General features: G+C 50.5%; 1 protein-coding gene and 1 non-coding gene across 6 annotated transcripts; both read left to right on the top strand.

Annotated features, from left to right (window-relative positions):
- Nucleotides 1-516: 516 nt before the first annotated feature.
- PABPC4 (poly(A) binding protein cytoplasmic 4) lies at nucleotides 517-15,622 on the top strand. Of its 5 annotated transcripts, none has more exons than XM_068539580.1 (16): nucleotides 517-1,676; nucleotides 4,466-4,659; nucleotides 5,383-5,498; nucleotides 6,743-6,882; nucleotides 7,246-7,340; nucleotides 8,003-8,140; nucleotides 8,755-8,850; nucleotides 10,596-10,868; nucleotides 11,224-11,296; nucleotides 11,457-11,576; nucleotides 12,079-12,165; nucleotides 12,260-12,387; nucleotides 13,558-13,651; nucleotides 13,766-13,896; nucleotides 14,157-14,259; nucleotides 15,314-15,622. In XM_068539580.1, exons 1-15 carry the CDS (start codon nucleotides 1,484-1,486, stop codon nucleotides 14,244-14,246), a joined length of 1,968 nt encoding a protein of 655 aa, XP_068395681.1. In that variant the 5' UTR covers nucleotides 517-1,483; the 3' UTR covers nucleotides 14,247-14,259; nucleotides 15,314-15,622. The 5 variants fall into 5 exon arrangements, with proteins under 5 accessions (XP_068395681.1, XP_068395682.1, XP_068395680.1 ...); XM_068539581.1 differs by having other exon boundaries at nucleotides 11,224-11,311; nucleotides 11,457-11,528; XM_068539579.1 differs by having other exon boundaries at nucleotides 11,224-11,311.
- Nucleotides 9,124-9,258, top strand: LOC137763211 (small nucleolar RNA SNORA55). The gene has a single exon (XR_011073768.1). It is a non-coding gene; the product is annotated as a small nucleolar RNA SNORA55 (small nucleolar RNA).
- Nucleotides 15,623-18,076: the final 2,454 nt, after the last annotated feature.

Raw genomic sequence — 18,076 nt, 5'->3', positions numbered from 1 at the left:
AATAGAAAGATGATTGCATTTTGTTTTATTGAAGCTTTCCCCAAATTTGTTCACCTTTCCAGAGAATCCCATCACCCACGGGCACTACTGCATTAGTAGCTGTCGTGTTCCCAATGATTCTACCTTTAGGTCCCAGTATTCTAAAAACTTCAGAACGTCTTCTCCGTTATTTGGGCCCAGTCATTTACATAGCGGAGCACCTGTTATGTAACGATAGTTTATTTTATGTCATCTTTATTTTACAGTTAGGCAAGACATCGATTATAAACATGATGCGTGCCGGTGGGTAACTTTATCCCTCGGTTCTAGTCCCGGAGGGGCGGGTGATTTACTCTCTACCCACTCGTAGGGAAAGCGGCCCTTGGGTTCGGCGGAGGCCCCAGCGGAGCGGTCCTCCGCGCGCCAGGGGTCGCTGTGGCGCCGCGCGGCCGTGCCGGGACGCTCTCGCGTGGCCGCCCCGCCTCGGGCCCCCGGGCCGAGTGGGCGGGCACGACTGCGCCCAGGTCGCGAGGCGCCCTTCGACCAGCAGCGCCCGGGGCGGGCGGGTATAAATGGAGCGGTGGCTCCCCCGGCCGCCTCTCTCCGCCCCGGGTCGCCGCAGCCTCCGCCGCTTTCGGGCCTAGCAGCCTGAAGAAAAAAAAAAAGAGAAAAAGATAAAAAAAATCCGAAAACGCTTTAAAATCTTAAAAAAAAAGAAAGAAAGAAAGAAAGAAAAAAAAGAGCGAATCCTCCTCGGAGAACCCGCGGGGAAGTCACTTTTGCACGCTTCCGGCCTGCCCGACGCCGCCGCCGCCGCCGCCGCACCTGGGCGTCCGTCGGTCCCCGTCCGTCGGTCCGGTGGTGAGCCGCTCGCGCGCCCGCGTCCACGCGCCTCCGCCCGCCGCCCGGCCGCGCCGCGTGGCAACCCCGCGCCCGCCGCCCTCGCCCCCCGCGCGCCGGCCTCCGCGCTCCACGTGTCCGCGCTGCCCTTCGCCGGCCCGGCGTGGGAGGCGGCTGCGCGCTCTGGCCGCCCGGGGGTTGCCGAGTCGGCACCGACAAATATTTGGTTTCCCTCTTCCCCGGGCTGCTGTAATCTTAAACCGCCGGGAGCCCGAGGCCTATATTTATAGAGAAACGCACGTTCCGGAGGCCGCCGTGGGCACCACTGGGTTGCCTCGAGAAGAATTTTTGTAATTTGGAGGACAGTCCGCGTTTTCATTGTTTCCATTTTTTTGAAATTGGGAGCTTCCAGACCAGGACAGCTGAAAATTAACAAACTCCCAGGGAGGGAGGGCCATATTGTTTTTGAGAGCCTTTTGTCTGCGGTTGGGCAGTCTCGTCCGAGTCGTCCCCGCACTCCTCTCCGGCCTTCGGAGCCGACTCCAGCTTCTCTGAGCTTCGCTGCCACCTGTGGGCCGCGGCTCGGAGCGGAGCCCCCTTTGTCCTGTGTGGCCCCCCCTAAGAAGTCCTCCTGGCGGGGCTCGGGGTGCTGGGGGCTGGGGAGATGAACGCTGCGGCCAGCAGCTACCCCATGGCCTCCCTGTACGTGGGTGACCTGCACTCGGACGTCACCGAGGCCATGCTGTACGAAAAGTTCAGTCCTGCGGGGCCTGTGCTGTCCATCCGGGTCTGCCGCGACATGATCACCCGCCGCTCCCTGGGTTATGCCTACGTCAACTTCCAGCAGCCGGCTGACGGTGAGTACAAGCGGTGGCCACACGTCCCTGGGCTTTCTGGGGACCCTAAGATTCCTTCTCCGGGCAGGTCCCCACCCCCGTGGAGGGAGCATCGCGACAGCACGTTGCCGCAGAAGCCCTAGTCGGGGACGGGCCACGGGGGTTGAGAACGCGGGATCCTGGCATCAGAGGACCGGAGTTTCAGTCTTGCTTCCACAACACTTGCTAACCGGGTGACCTTGGGCTGATGGGTGCTGGTGGGGTTGGAGCCCAAGGAGGCTGTAAAACGGGACCAGAAGGAAGTCGCTGTCATTCTGTATGTGGGCGGTTTGCTCTGTGAGTCTTACCTGGTCAGTGGCCAGGGGTTCGGGCCCCTCACAGGCCTGCGGAAAAGGCAGGATGATTGAAACACAATTCCTTCAAAAATTTTACTAGGCAAAGCTGTTGCCCCCTCCCCTTACTGTACTCTGGGCTAAGAGTCTTTGATTTTGTGCTGATAAAGGGGGTTTTCCGGGCAGGTAGGAAGCAGGGGAACAATGTTGTATGTTGAACTTGAGCAGGCACTTGTGTTAACACCACCGGAGTGTGTGTCGTGCCGGGCCAGCTCCCTCGTCTTCGTGTTTGCCACCGGGGCGGAGGAGTTCTTTCTCTGGACAAGCCCTGGGCTGTGGAGCGTGGTACGCAGGTAGTCTGGGGAAGTGCCTCTTCGAAATCCGCTAGGCTGGTGGGGATTATCGCCTCACCTGTGCACAGTGCTTTATACTTGTCAAAACCCTTTTACTTCATCCCATCTGAAGAAAATAGGACTTCTGAGGGAGAAAAGCAGCTGCAAAAGGTGGGAGGCTAAGCTGGGACTGTGGGTGCAGTGCTCTGCCAGCCCTGACTGGGGCCGGAGCCTGGAGTGTGGAGAGGTATGCTGCAGGCCTGGCCTGAGTGAGGCCAGAAGAAACCTAATCAGGGGCTGCACGTGACTCCAGAATAAAAGGGAGCAACTGTAGAGACCATTATTGGGAGAAACAAGCCATTCTGTGGCCAAGGATCTCCGGGTCCCTATTTTTGTCGCCACTTTGTTCAGTGTCCGTGAAGCACAGAGAATGTCACTTGCCCAGGATGCAGCTGAGACCAGAGAATTGGACTTGTTGAGAGACACAAGGTACTGCTACCGTCAGTTCAGTGTACTCTTGAGTTGTGTCTGGCCACAGGGCACAAAGAAGGTAGCTGAGTGTGGCCTTTTTCGGGGGGAGTAGTGGGCACATTGGCTGTTGTCTGCCTCCTTGACTCTTCTGAGCAAAAGTCCTGTCACTTAGAGATAGTAGCAGAAGCCATTGGTTAGTGTGTCTGCCAACACATACCTCTGCAGGACCTCTCCCTGCTATAAATAAGTGCAGCCAGATTTGTCAGACTAAGCCGAGTTGCCTTGTGCAGCCCTCTCTGGAAATAGACAGGAGCTGTGTTGAAATGGGCTCCTTCGTTGCTAATTCACGCAACACAGTTAGGGGTCCCAGGCTGTGGATCACAGAGTCCTCACAAACGAGCCCTTCTTTCTGTCCCGGACTTGCACTGACTTGGATCTGCCGTCCCCCCTTTCCCTGATCTCCTCCCCTCTCATGCTGAACCAGCCCACCTGAGGAAAGTGGGAAAGATGGTTGGAAATAGGGAAAAGGAGATACCTTGCTGGCTGACCGGACAGCTGAGCCTGTGGAGGGGCAGAGTTAGGGATTGTGTTCCTGTTTTAAGTGAGATGGTGCCTTGAGGCAGGAGAAACACCCTCTACCCCCATCCCTTCGTGGAGGAGGAGATTCTGGGAGATGTCAGTGCATAAGTCAGGGGAAGTGGGTCTGGGTCCTTGTTACTACCAGTAAAGAGAAGTGTTCTGCTGACAGGTGAGGGTTATTTTGGCCTCTGGTTCTTTAAATGGTCTCCATGGTGTATGCGTGGATTTGGTTGGGAAGCTAAGGAAGCATCCCCAAGCACTGGATCGAGAACTTTGTTGGGCACCAAGGCATTTGAAAGTCCTGGAATTCCGTAGAATGCAGATGAAGGCTTCTAGATAGCCTAGAAACTACTAGGTACAGGGCCTGCCTCCACTGTCAACTTAGGCAGAAAGGGGTTGCAGTTTCATCCTTGTCCTGATACAAAGAACATTTCCATATGTGGCCATCATTTTGATGATTGAGGCTTTTTTGTCTGAATCAATTTCTGTTCGCAGAAATTGAAAATATAAGAAACTGGGCTGAATTTGGAGATAGCACATTTTCCCCAATCGAACGCTCACAGGTTTTTTTAGTCATTTGTCTCATAGACAGGTTGTAAACTAAGTGACAGCTAGTTGATAACGCTGATGCAATACCTTACTGAAAAATAATCAGAAAGTCTGCCATTAGTTTCTTAGTCAGTAGTTAGCTATACCGTTTAGCCATCCTGAACATAAGTTTGTCCATTTTATAAGAGGGATCATTTCACCTCTTCCACCTCCATCCCAGTGGGTAGTAGGCTGCAAAGTCGTTTATAAATGATAAAGCTTAGTCAAATGTGAGGTGTTATTTGATCCTGGTGCTATAAACCCATTTAGATTTTCTTGCGTAACCTCCTTACCCCAGAAGGGGTTGAGACTTCTACCATGAAGGAGGACGATTAGCTAGAACTTAGCCTCAGTAGCACTGCAGGCTAGAGGAATCTGATGTCCTTTAATTTTGATAGAGTTGCATTTCATCAGAGTGCTTACCTTGAAAGTTCTGGAGTTATCTGTTCCTGGGATGGTGGCAGGTAACATTTTATATCCTTGACTGAAATATGTTTCTCTCTTGCAGCTGAGCGGGCCTTGGATACCATGAACTTTGATGTGATTAAGGGAAAGCCAATCCGTATCATGTGGTCTCAGAGGGATCCCTCTTTGAGAAAATCTGGCGTGGGAAATGTCTTCATCAAGAACCTGGACAAGTCTATAGATAACAAGGCACTTTATGATACTTTTTCTGCTTTTGGAAACATTCTGTCCTGCAAGGTAAACACTGATTAAATGATTTCAGCAGAATAGTTACAGAATCATGAAAACAAATACCAAATGAGGAATTGCTTGGAATTAGGCGACCGGGTATGATAATTTTCAAAATGCTGGAAATGGCTCTGAAGTCTAAAAGTTCACTGCAGCAAATCTCGATGCCACAGCCCAGCATAAACCAGCAGGCGCTTTCGTGTCTTTGTTTATTCTTCCCTCTGCCTGAAATATCCTTCCTGTTTTCTAGTTTTGGAAGGCATCAAAAGGTTTCTCCTGGGGAGTGGGGGGCTGGCAAGTACCAGAGCAATGCCTCTGGTCTCCAGGAAGCTGTACTTAGTCATTTTAGAAGCATGAATTCACCCTCTTCCTTCTCCACGCACCTGTTTATGTGGAGCATTTTGTACAACTTGTGTGGTGGTGGTTTACATGTCTGACTCCACACTAGACTGAAATTCTGTTGTGGGCTTGGAAAATGGTTCATCATTCTGTAGCCCTGTGGTTTTGCACCCAGATCTTAATATATTTTAAATGGAGTAAGAAAACATTTGGAATAGAAGCAGCTTAATGGTGGCTACCATTTGTAAATGGAACATCATTGGGTACCTGCTGTAGTCTCCTGCCTTTTGAACATGGATGGGCTACAGGCCTCTCAGACCCAGGAGCCCACACGGCTCTCGAGTCTCTGCAGCTGGGTAGTGGCGCTGAAGTGGCCCGCCTTGTCTTTGACAGGTGGTGTGTGATGAGAACGGCTCTAAGGGTTATGCCTTTGTCCACTTCGAGACCCAGGAGGCTGCCGACAAGGCCATCGAGAAGATGAATGGCATGCTCCTCAATGACCGCAAAGTGTGAGTGTCCCAGTCCGGAGCAACAGCCGTCGCATGAGCCAGCCGTGGCCCCACCTCGGTATTAACTGGCACACACAAGGCGGCTACTGGTTCTCGGCCCAAGTGTGGCCTGCTCCTACCTCTCCACTCCAGGGCTGGTGAGTCTCCCTGCCTGAGCCGTGGCAGCCCTTTTGACTCGCCAAGGTGGGCTTTCTGCCCAAGCCATGGCTGGCCTGCCGCCTCTCCCTTAAAAGCATCCGTCTGTGGGTTTTGTGAGCGTCGGCAACAGGGGCTGGCTGGAAGGCAGCTCTTAAGCCCACTCTGAGCAGGGGTCTTGGCCAGCGGCAGAGTGGAGAGGGCCCTGGACTGACCAGGAGCTGTGTACTAGCCATGTGACCTTGGCCTTCTGTGATTCAGGTCTGTCCGTGGGGTCACTCGCTAGGGGTTGATGCAAATTGTCCCCTCCACTTGGCTAATTTATGACTCGGTGGCCTTCAAATACAAGGCTGGCTCCACAGCAGTAATTAATTTGGTTACAATGAAAAGTTTTATCCCATTGCAGAAGACTGTTCATAATAGACCTTGTTGCTTTGGTGTGGTTATTTCAGAATGGAGAGATGGGGATCTTAGTTAAGCCATGCAGGGAGAGAAGGGACAATAAATCTTGGTTATGACAAGCAAAAGTCACTTCTGTCCTTTTGTGTTACTGAACAGACCAGGGGATGGCTTGTGTTAATGATGTGCATGTGCCCAGTGGTCTTCTAAAGGTATCACTGAAAAGAAGCCTAAAGATTTTTCATGTATGGATACCTTTCCCCATTAAGTGTAGACAGCACCAAAACAAATAAAGTAAAAAAAGCAAAGGCTACCTCTTAGTTCTCTCCAGCAATCTCACTCCTAGGATTAACCACTGTTAACAGTTTGGTTTGTATCCTTCCAGACCTTTTCTATGCATTTACATAGATGCACAGAAATGAACGTTTTAAAAACATGGTCATCAGGTTTCTTCACGAAGGCAGTGTGATGTGGTAGGAGGAGCCCTGGCCTGAGCCAGGAGCCCTGGGGCTGGTCCTTGTAGGACAGTCCTGCCTCTTTCTCTTTCTGCTGGGGAGTTGGGACGTCTCTGAGCTTGCTCTCTTGGTGGTTGGATGGGAACTCGTGTGTTTTAACCTCTCCTTTCAGCCTTTAATCTGCATTCCTTCGGGCCCCTGGAAATCATGTTTTGTTCCTCTGAGTGATCACAGTTTTTCACGGTTTCTTTTTAGGTTTGTGGGCAGATTCAAGTCTCGAAAAGAGCGGGAAGCTGAGCTTGGAGCCAAAGCTAAGGAATTCACCAATGTTTATATCAAAAACTTTGGGGAAGAGGTGGATGATGAGAGTCTGAAAGAGCTATTCAGCCAGTTTGGTAAGTCAGGGTCCTTTGCCCCATGTGTCCCCTTTCACAGTCCACCAGGCCTGGAATTCATCTATTTTTACTTACCAGATGAGTCCACCTAGACCCAGAAGTAAAATGCCTTGTATGACAAAGGCCACAGGGTAGATAGGAATAGACTCCAGGCCTCGGCTCTTGGCTTCATCCTACTTTGTCCCATCCCCAAGGTCATCTCAGCAGCTTGGTCAGAAGTAGAGGGCCAGGCATGGTGCCTCTTGTTTAGAGTCCATCTGGGCTCAGCAGGAGGTTGCTTCAAGTGGGCTCCTAGAGAAGAAGCCTTCTCTCCTTGAGCTGTGATAGAGATGCTGTTACTAATAGTTCTGTCTTTGGTAATAGGTAAGACTCTAAGTGTCAAGGTGATGAGAGATCCCAGTGGGAAATCCAAAGGCTTTGGCTTTGTGAGTTACGAAAAACACGAGGATGCCAATAAGGTGAGAGCACCATGAGGGCCGGGGAGGATTTGTAGGGAGTGGCCCTAGTGTGTGGGCAGGGACTTGCCAGCACATAGTAGAGCGGAGCTGTAATTGTCTTAGTACCTAGTAGTGATGCCTGGTCACTGAGCTCTGGAATTGTCTTCCCGAGGGATCTCACAGAACTGTTTTCAAAGCACTTGGCATGTGCCCATCACCTCAGCTCTTCAGCCCTGTGGGTTGAAAGAGTAGGGCAGGCGTTTGTTCCCATTCATAGGTGAGGGAACCAAGGGACCCGAGTTGCTGATCTGATAAAAGAACAGTAGCCGCTTCCGGGAGAAGCATTGTGCTAGGCCCTCAACATGTATCACTCAGTACCCTGAAAGAACCTAAGAAATTTAGTGACAGCCAGGTTATCAACCTAGGCTCATGTCTACCATGCTTGTATTTATACAGCTGTACAGTCTTTTCACTGAACTATCTGGACCAGTGACCCATTTAAATATTAACCCCATTTTACTGATGAGGAAGTTTGGATTGGCTTAGCTGACTTCAGAGTGAAATTAATTTTTAGCCCTGTAGGGAAGATTTTTCTCTCAGAATATTTGGTGGGACTTAACAGACCTCCAGAGCAAGGTCCCTGCCTCTGCATCTTGATTTAAAGTCATGTATTTCCTCTTCAGGCCGTGGAGGAGATGAATGGAAAAGAAATCAGCGGGAAAGTCATTTTCGTCGGCCGTGCACAGAAGAAAGTGGAACGGCAGGCCGAGTTAAAGCGAAAATTTGAACAGCTGAAACAGGAGAGAATTAGTCGGTATCAGGTAAGAGGTGGTCTCAGCCCAGCCTACCAGCAGGGGATGTACCACGAGATGTTGGCAAAAGCATCCTTAGTTTGGCAGGCTTTCTCTTTGGGGGACCATGAGTCTCCTCTTCTCATTTCTCTCAAGATCATCAGGTTTAACAGGATGTACCTACCAGATAACAGCAGCGGTTCTGGAACAAGGATGAAGATAATTTATTCATTTAGGGACTCTATGCTGGAAGCCTCAGCCTGTTGTTCTTAGTCATACGCGTTCTGTTTACTTAAATGATACCACTTTGTTTGGAACGGTGTAAGGAGAGCCCTGCTAGGTCAGTGGTCAGCCAGACCAGCTGTGAGAAAGGCTGGGACTGTATCGATGGTCCTGTCAGAGTCTTCGGCAGTAGATTCTCAGCTTTGAGCCTGCGTCAGAATCCCTTGCTGGGCTTGTGAAAACAGATTGCTGGGTCCCACAGCTTTTGATTGATTAGGTGTGGGTTCTGGCCTGAGAATTTACATTTCTGACAAGTACCCAGAGATACTGCTACTGCATGTCTGGGGCCCATATTTTGAGAACCACTGTCTTAGGAAATGTGTGAGGTATAGAAGTGCAATTAACAGATCTTTCTGCTTCAGGGGGTGAACCTCTACATTAAGAACTTGGATGACACCATTGATGATGAGAAGTTAAGGAAAGAGTTTTCTCCTTTTGGATCAATCACCAGTGCTAAGGTATTTTATACTGAGATGTGGGGATTGAAAGCAGAAGTTGTAAACTTGCAGAGGTTCATTGCATTTGTTTCATTGAAGGAATAGGATCTAAATTTTGTTCATTTCTGAGAGTAGCTACCACATTCATCTAGCAAATTCCTCCTGACGTTCGGTTACCCATCTGAGTATATGCTCTGGAGAATGACATTTCGTTAGGTTAACATTGCACTGTCTCCCAAGTACTGGGATGTGGAGATGCATCTGACTCAGTCCCTCCCTGCCAGCCCCGCAAGCGCACCTGAATCTTTCCCATTCTTTGCTGCTTTGTGCTGGTGTGGGGACAGATGGTGCCACAGCATGAGCAGAGGAAATCCAGACGGGTTGTCTTCCGTTTGTCTTGAGGCCTGTCTCTACAACTCTGCCACACTTCTTCCGTGAACGAAGGTGTTTGAGGATTTTGGAGCTGGGGTTGGGAACTTCCATCTGGTGTCCTAAAGAAGGAGAGGGGAGTGGAAAGTTTGTTTTCCCGTGTTTTGCAATGCGCATCATCTGCTTGATTTTCTTTGATAATCATAGCAACTGAGTTAGCTGGGGGAGTAAGTACAAACCCCCTTGTGAAGATAAGGAATTGAGTCCTTGAGCAAGAGAATGCTGGTTAGGTGAGGATGTTGTACTGTGTGTCCTTAGCGCTTTGGGTGTGTGCTGGGAACTGATGGCATCGGAAAGGAAAGTTCTGGGGCGTAGCCTGATGCAGACTCTGTGCCTGCTCCACAGAGGTGCAGCAGATGTCACAGAGTCCTTCAGGGGATGAGAAAGGAGGCCAGCGGGCCGGTAAAGACTTGGTGACCCTGCCCTGGCCCTTAGCTTGTCACTCACAACCCAGGAGCATTGTCAGTGGTCGCAGGGCGTTGGCCAGAAGCCACCTCCAGGAATTTCCTCAGTTCCTCACCCCCTCCCTCCTATCACCCCCGTGACGGGCCTCCAGCAGCGCAAGGAATGATAGTCTCTCCTAGCGGACCAGCACAGGAGTCAAGATGGCATTTGCAAGAAGAGAGCAAAAGAACTGTATCTTGAAGTTCCCCGGCACCATGCCCAAGATCAAGGTGTCACATTACTTTCACACACCTTACTGGTCCACCTCGTTGGTAGACAGGTGTTGGGTTGATACACATCTTTACTCCCATGTCCTCCACTTCAGGAGGCTCACCAGGCGGTGAGCTAAGACATGAGTGAAATGTAGAGATTACAGAGCGAGACTAGAATCCAGCTGCTTGTCTCCCGGCTGGTTGTTCTGCTGTGTTTATTCCCATTGAATTAATGGTGGCAGTCATTGATTTTATGACTCCTGCCCACATGTGGTATTTCAAAAGCGTGTCCTAACCTTGCTAAGAGCTTACTAAGTTTTGTTCACCAAGGTCTTGGGCAGATGAGTTTTACAAATAAATTGCTTGATGCTAATGTCCAGATCTGTGTGAGTTCCCAGAGATAGCTATGCTTCTAGGTATGAGGAAACATCTTTGGGTTCCTGGTTCAACCATTAGCCATATCACAGTATTTGGGAACTTTAGAGTCACCCGGGGATCTGAAAAGGAAAATGCTTAGTTTCTCCCTTTAGAGTTTGTGATTCAGTTGGTGACTCAGTTGGTCTGGGGTCCATCGTGGGACTGGACCGTGAAGCCCTGACCTAGACCTGGTAACTCTTGCAGTGGAACCCAGGTTTTAACACACAGACATCTTTGTCCTAAGTGGCTGGTCTCATTTTGTAGGTGATGCTGGAGGATGGGAGAAGCAAAGGGTTTGGCTTTGTCTGCTTCTCATCCCCTGAAGAGGCAACCAAAGCAGTCACGGAGATGAACGGACGCATCGTGGGCTCCAAGCCACTGTATGTCGCCCTGGCCCAGAGAAAGGAAGAGAGAAAGGCTCATCTGACCAACCAGTATATGCAGCGGGTGGCCGGGATGAGAGCGCTCCCCGCCAATGCCATCTTAAATCAGTTCCAGCCTGCAGCTGGGGGCTACTTTGTGCCAGCAGTTCCACAGGTGGGTCTGCAGTATGCTCATGTCTCCTTGGAACCTGCCTGCTGACAGCTGCTCCTATAGTCCGCAGTGGTTGGGGAGAGGGATTTTTGGATATTGGAGTTCTAGAATGTCACAGTAAAGATCCTTCAAATAAAACAAGGAAGGACTTAACTCGTGGTTGTGCAGGCACAGTGGCAGGGGTAGAGTAAAAGAGTCCCTGTTAACTGGCTGTCCCTCCCCCAAGCTCCTGAGTAGACAGCGCCTCTGTCCTGAATAATTAGCCTAGGGCCTGGTAGTGAGATGAGGTGAGATGAGATACTTCTCTAGTGTGGCTTCAGGTCCTTAAATAAAAGGGCTTGGCTGCTCTTTCTTACAGGCTCAGGGAAGACCTCCATATTACACACCTAACCAGTTAGCACAGATGAGGCCTAATCCACGCTGGCAGCAAGGTGGGAGACCTCAAGGTAGGTGGTGGGGAACAGTGATTTGATCACCCAGGATGTACCTGTCCTGGGCTCCCCTGCCTCCCCTCCCTGCCCCCTCTGAGGCACAGCCCAGGTTCGGTTGTGTCGTTCCATCAGTGACGTGCATTTTTTGTCTCTTCACCAGGCTTCCAAGGAATGCCAAGTGCTATACGCCAGTCTGGGCCTCGTCCAGCTCTTCGCCATCTGGCTCCAACTGGTAATGCTCCGGCCTCTCGTGGCCTCCCTACTACCGCTCAGAGAGTCGGTGAGCAAACTGGCCTTAACGTGTGGCCCGGGGAGGAGGGAGTCAGGACCACTAGGCTCTGCGCAGGGTTGGTCAGTTCGTTGGGCTCACCGTGTTGTCCGGTCCTGGTTCTGTACTCTTAGCTGTGTGCTTAGGTGGGTACTTAAGGAGCAGGGAAACAATATGAGTTCTGAATGTTGGTTCCTTTTAAGATTCTTTGCCTCATCGGTGAGTCATGTGAACAAGGTTAATTGTAGAAATTTGTTAGCTGAATGACGACAGAGGCAGCCTGTTCCTTGGGTGGGGTTGGGAGATTCAAGGGACTTTTTTGCAGATTATGTCCTGAGTTCCAAGAGGTGGCAAGAGTTGTATGTTTTCTGTTGGCTCTTCCTCAAAAGTAGCGGTAGCGGCCCCATGTGTGATGTGTGCTGTATGAACATGCTTTGGAATTGCTCCTTCCGTGGGACGTGGCCAGTTGGACATCTGCTGCCAACACTGATGTGCATTTGCTGGTCTGTTGTAGGGTCTGAGTGCCCGGACCGCTTGGCTATGGACTTTGGTGGGGCTGGTGCCGCCCAGCAAGGGCTGACTGACAGCTGCCAGTCTGGAGGTGGTATTGGATGCACACAGAATGGGGAAAGACGGGATTTGACGGGTCTTTGCCCAGACCGATGGGCTTTAATTTTACTTGTCCTTTTCCTAAGGTGTTCCCACAGCTGTGCAGAACCTAGCGCCTCGTGCCGCTGTTGCTGCCGCCGCTCCTCGGGCTGTTGCACCTTACAAATACGCCTCCAGTGTCCGCAGCCCTCACCCCGCCATCCAGCCCCTGCAGGTGAGGTCCACCAAACAGAGCCCTAGAAGGGTTCCCCCCGCTTCCACATGATTCAAAAGCTGCCTTGCTTGGATTTCCTCAACAGGTATTAAATGCCTGCTCTGTGTCAGGGAGCCGTGTCCCATGTGGTGACCCTGCCCTTGGGTGATGCTCTAGTGGGAGAGAAGGGGCTTGCAAGTGTTCTTCTGATAACGGTTGACTCAGCAATGCCCCAGAGGAGGCAGCTGTGCTTCCTGCTCTCCTCCTCACCACGTGCATGGGCTCTCTCAGCTCTTTGAGCTTCCATTTCACTTTCACATCCGGTGGTCGAGTTGATCCTTAGCTGCTCTTCCAGGTGACTGGGTGGGAAAGAACATCTTAGATGAAAGGTTCATCTTCAGAGGTATTAGGTTGGGTGGAGGAATTGGACCTGGATCTCAGGGTCTCTAAGCTGGAGCTGCTGTCTCTAGAGTTCCGCCTCTCAGGCAGGCCAAGCAGCGAGCTTATGGCAGAACTCTGCAGTCTGTTTGGAGGAGCTGTGCCGGGCCTTGCTTCCTCCTGCCTCTGTGCTCTAAGTTGGAAATTTCCCAGAACTTGGCACTGTGAGAAATATTTTTGCCTACAAGGCCCTACTTTTAGGACTGTGACTGGTATTGACATTGTGTGTTGACGGTCCTCAAGCATTTAATACAATAAAAACGTGCAGTTCAGTAAAAGTGATACAGGATGTAATTATAAGCATTTTCCTATTCATGTCCTTCGACCCAGTCTCTACTGGGAATTCACCCTAAAAGAAAACTAACTTTCGAAAGGGCTACACATACAAATGTTCACAGTACCTTATTTATTAACAAGGCTTCGATATCTTGGGCAGCCTTGGGTAAATTATGATCATTGTAGCCTTGAGTAAAGTAAAATCATTTGGTAAATGATTGTGTAGCATTGTAGGTTTTTCTTAGTCATTTCCCTTCTCTTCGAATAGCATGTGGCATTTTAACTGTGATTGGTTGTGTTTTTTGCTCACACCACTCTGTTCCTCTCCCTCAATCCCCAAGACTGCAGTCAGTTCCCCGACAGCAAAGACAACTACCTCCTTCTCCTGTTTAACTCAGTAGACTCGAGTGGTTGGGCACATGACCACTGTCACTGTACTTACCCGGGTGCTAACCTGCCGCCTCTCCTGGTTCCCAGGCACCCCAGCCTGCGGTCCACGTGCAGGGGCAGGAGCCGCTGACCGCCTCCATGCTGGCCGCAGCACCCCCCCAGGAACAGAAACAGATGCTGGGTGAGTGACCCACGTGCTTGCAGAAGAGGGGGCCAGAGCTGCTACTGACCTGTACACCAGCGTCCGTTCTCTACTGGGATGCCACTGGGTTTTTCACGGAATACCTTCCCACAGGTGAACGTTTGTTCCCGCTCATCCAGACGATGCACTCAAACCTGGCTGGGAAGATTACGGGGATGCTGCTGGAGATTGACAACTCGGAGCTGCTGCACATGCTGGAGTCCCCCGAGTCTCTCCGCTCCAAGGTGAGCAGGCTCCCAGACCCCCGCGGCTTCCGCTCACTCGGCTCGGGGACAGGGGGTGGCCTTGGACACCCAGGGGCGGCAGAGAGAAGGGTCTGCTGCCCCGTGACCTCCTCGTGCCTCGCCTGCGACCTGAGGGCTGCTGGCGCGTGGGTATCTGGGAAGGCGGTCAGCACCAGGAGAGGCCACCGCTGGGCCCGGGCGCCAGGGAGGGGCGGAGGGGCTCTCCTCAGATGTCACTGACCGCCTGGAGTTTCTCACAGGTGGATGAAGCTGTGGCGGTCCTACAGGCTCATCATGCCAAGAAAGAAGCTGCCCAGAAGGTGGGCGCTGTTGCTGCTGCTACCTCTTAGACAAGGACAAACCGTATGTTTGGCTCTTTTTATTTTCTGCAATGGTTATGACTTTTGAATATCTCCCTGAAAGATTAGTGGCAATGTATATGTAGAGCTATGTTTCTGTCCCTTAACCTGATAACTTGGGCATGCTGTCAGCTGGGTTTTTTCTGTCACCTGGATGAGTTAATATGGAGAAAAGAGAGTCCTGGCGGTAAATTAGAAGACACAAACAAGAGTTTTCTTCATAAAGAGCACCTGGTTAGCTCTTTCTCCAGAATCACCTTTTCGTCTCGAATAATGGTGGGCATATGAGGTGTCGTCATAATCCCATCCCACAGCCTCACTTCCATGAGCATCTCCCTAGTTCAGCTTGAGGTTGTGAGGTCAGTTGTGTGGCATCCGCAGTTTCGCTCTGGAAACACAGCGGGCAGAGGCCTTGGTGTCAGAGTGAGAGAGACAGACACACCTGGCTAACAGTTACAAGGTGTGTTCCCATCGACTTCTGCATTTGGGGGCCAGGGCCTCTGTCTGCAGGGACTTGGGGCAGTGAAGCTTAACTAGGACCTCTGACTAGGACTGGTGGTTGCCTCCAGATGGAGAAAAGAGAGGACCAAATGAACATGAGCAGAGGCAAGGGAAAAGAGCACATGGTAAGGGTCAGAGCTCGTGTGCTGGTAGGGCTTGACTTGGCATAGTCATAGCTCCTTGTCAAGGGCCTGAGCCCTGTCATTTGGAGTTTAAGCAAGGATGGCCAGGAAGGGTCAAGGGTGGGGCTTTACATACAAGTAGCCTCGAAGGCACTGGTTCTTAACCAGGGGTGCCTTCTCAGAGGACATTTGCCAATATCTGGAGACATTTTTGGTTGTCAAAACTGGGAATATTACTGGTATCTAGTTGGGTAGAGGCCAGGGATGCTGCTAAGTGTCCTGAAATACACAAGACAGCCCCCACAGAATTATCTGGGCCAAAATGTCAGTGGGCACCAAGGCTGAGACCCTGCTCTGTAGTTACTTATATCAGAGATTTCCGTGAGTCTCTGAGGTTTTTTTGATTATTTACAGTGTCGGTGCTTTTCTTTTCAGGATTCAAAAGCCAAATAAACCCTCATGGAATTCAGCTCAAGGTTTGAAGACGTCCTAGCTTGTCCTATGGACCTCAACACCAAGAACCACAAATTGCAAATTTAATAGGTCATTTTGTATCAAAAGGTCAATTATGAAGCACCTAGAATTTTTCAATTAAAAGAATATATTCTCTGGGTTCTGATGTGGCCCAAACAGTGTTAACTTTTGTTTTTCTATTGTGAGTTTTGATTTTTTCCCCCCAGAAACTGGTTTTATTTGATGTACCCAAGTCTTAAGTTTCTCAATAAAGAAAAAATCTCCATAAAACTGCCTCTGTTTTTCTCTGACCACAGTTTTCTATATAAATTCCAGTTTTCACTGCAAGTAATTTTTGGATGTAAATAGGGTCAATTGAAGTTCTGTATAGCTTATCATCCTTTCCTGATGGTTATAAGCAGATTATTTTGGATTAGCAAGGAGTGCAGAACTGTCCCATTGTGTTCTACTGTGGGAGGACCTTTATATTGGGAACAGAAGTCTAGTACAGTCACAGCAGACCTTGGGTCTGGCACAGGAAAATCGGGTAAAGGGTGGCGTTGGCGTGCTTTCCAAGGACACATGGTGAGACACGCAGAACCTATCTTGCCCCTCCCTTCTTGGACTGTGTTGCTCGGGGTTTGCCAGTTCCCTCTTATCTCCTACTCTCAGTTTATCCTGCAAGCAGGTCCACTTGCTCAGATTCTGCAAGTGGCAGTGGGAAAAGTTTCCAGAGATCCAAGTGTCTGAAGGCCTAAGTGTTCTATGGATCCTTCAGTCCTTGAAGCGACCTTAACCTGGTCAGGGTCAACTACTCTACTTGCCCTCCCTGTCCTGCAGCAACACTTTTTTTTTCCCTTCTTCCTTGAAACTTGGCAGGCTGTCCTTCCTCAGGGCTTTACCCAGGCGGTCCCTTTCCCTGGAATGTTCCCTGGTTCGTGCCTCTTGGCAGGTTCCCCCTTTTTCTCAAGGTATGCTTTCACCTTAAATAACTGATGTAAAGGCCCAAGCTGAAGTAGGTTCCCCTGTTTTCTAACGTCTGTGGTTAATGTGAGTATGTGTGTTTCTTCTATTAACGTCAGACTGTCCCTCCAAACCTCGCTTCCTGGGACCTGAGCAGTGTAGGAGCCTGAGCGCCAGCCGCCGAGGGGGCGGGGCTGTAGGCGGGGCCCAGGTAACGGCTTCCGGCGGAAGAGCCGAGGGAGCAAGACGGCTGCCACCAAAGGGGGGTTCAACTTGGGTGAGCTGGCTGGGGGTGAGGCGGGGCTCGGACTGAGTCCAAGTTGGCCGCGTGGACTGGGTGCAGACTCAGGGCCCCAGGCGGCGTGTGGCAGCCCGGGCCGGGGTCTCTTGTGGGGGACTACCCCTCAGCTTGTGAGCAGCACCTGCGACCTAATGGCTTTGCTGGCCCTAGCTCTGCCCAGAGCCCTTTCCCCTCTGACCCTGGACCCTGGGAGGTACTGAGATCTGTTATTGCAACCTCAGACCGCATCCCAAACTGTCATGCTCATTCATTCCCTAAATTCTGCAGCCCTGCCCCCTTAGGTAAAGGAACTCCAAGAATAGTTGGGAAATTACGGAAATAGCCTCGCGATGCGGGTTGGTGAACTCTACGATGCTACTGTATGGCAGTGTTAACAAGAGGCGGGTTGGGGGTTTTGGGAAATGACCACTCCATCCAGAGAGGTAAGGGCAAGCTTCCTGGAGGCTGGAGAGGCTGTTGCTTGAATGGAGAGCAGCGAGAGTGAAAGCCCAGAGGGGTGAAGCAGTCTAGCACTTGGGGCAAGTAGTTTGCATTGGGGAAGCAAGGAGAGAAGAGGCTAGAGAGGTGGGCAGGGCTCAAGTTCTGAAAGTCTTACATGCCATGCCAATAAGAATTTGGATTCTGTCCTGTGGTCATTGGTGAACTTTTGGAGACTATTTGGCAGGACAGTGATGTAATCGGATTTGCCCTTTCTTGGAATCATTCTAGTGGCTGTGTAGAGGAGAGAGAGAAACTGGAAGCAGTCAGCCCATTTAGGAAGCTGTCAAAATAACCAGGGGCTCGATGTAGGTCTGAAGAGGGATGGTGAGAGGAGTGTACCTCACAAGTCATTTGTATACCCAAAAGACTGTAGGGACCCCTCCTTGCCCTCCCTGTGGCTGTCTTGCTGACAAGAGTGTTGCAGCAGCCGTACCAAGAGTGTGGAGGACATCGGTTCAGAAAGCACTTGGTGTCTTTGCAGGTGGGCTGGCAGAGGAGATGGATGACAAAGTTCTTCGTGCTGCTTTTATTCCTTTTGGAGACATCACAGATATTCAAATTCCACTGGATTATGAAACAGGTGTTTATTCAGTGTCTCTCATATTCAGCTGCCTAATGCCAGGAAAAGAACTTGAGGAGACATTTTAAGTCATGAACATTCTGCGTATGGTTGGTATGTATTGAAGTTCAGGAGGATATCTCTCTAGGTCAGTGTGACTGTGATCTTGGTGATGGAATGTTCTGAGGACAGCAAGGCCAGGATGGTGGTGTGGTTATGGGCTGAAATTTACAGAGATTGGCAATTTGTTGGATTTGAGGAAAGGCTTTCTCTACCTTGGAATCATTTGGGGGCTTTGATTTCTGATCATTTAATATATAAACCATATAGTAAGAACCAGTGGCGGGGGGTGTGTGTGGGATGAATTGGGAGATTGGGATTGACACGTATACACTAATATGTATAAAATGGATAACTAATAAGAACCTGCTGTATAAAAAAA

This window comes from Eschrichtius robustus, chromosome 3 (assembly GCF_028021215.1).
Source record: "Eschrichtius robustus isolate mEscRob2 chromosome 3, mEscRob2.pri, whole genome shotgun sequence".
NCBI classification, from domain to species: Eukaryota; Metazoa; Chordata; class Mammalia; order Artiodactyla; family Eschrichtiidae; genus Eschrichtius; species Eschrichtius robustus.
This window is presented reverse-complemented; position numbering and strand designations above follow the sequence as displayed.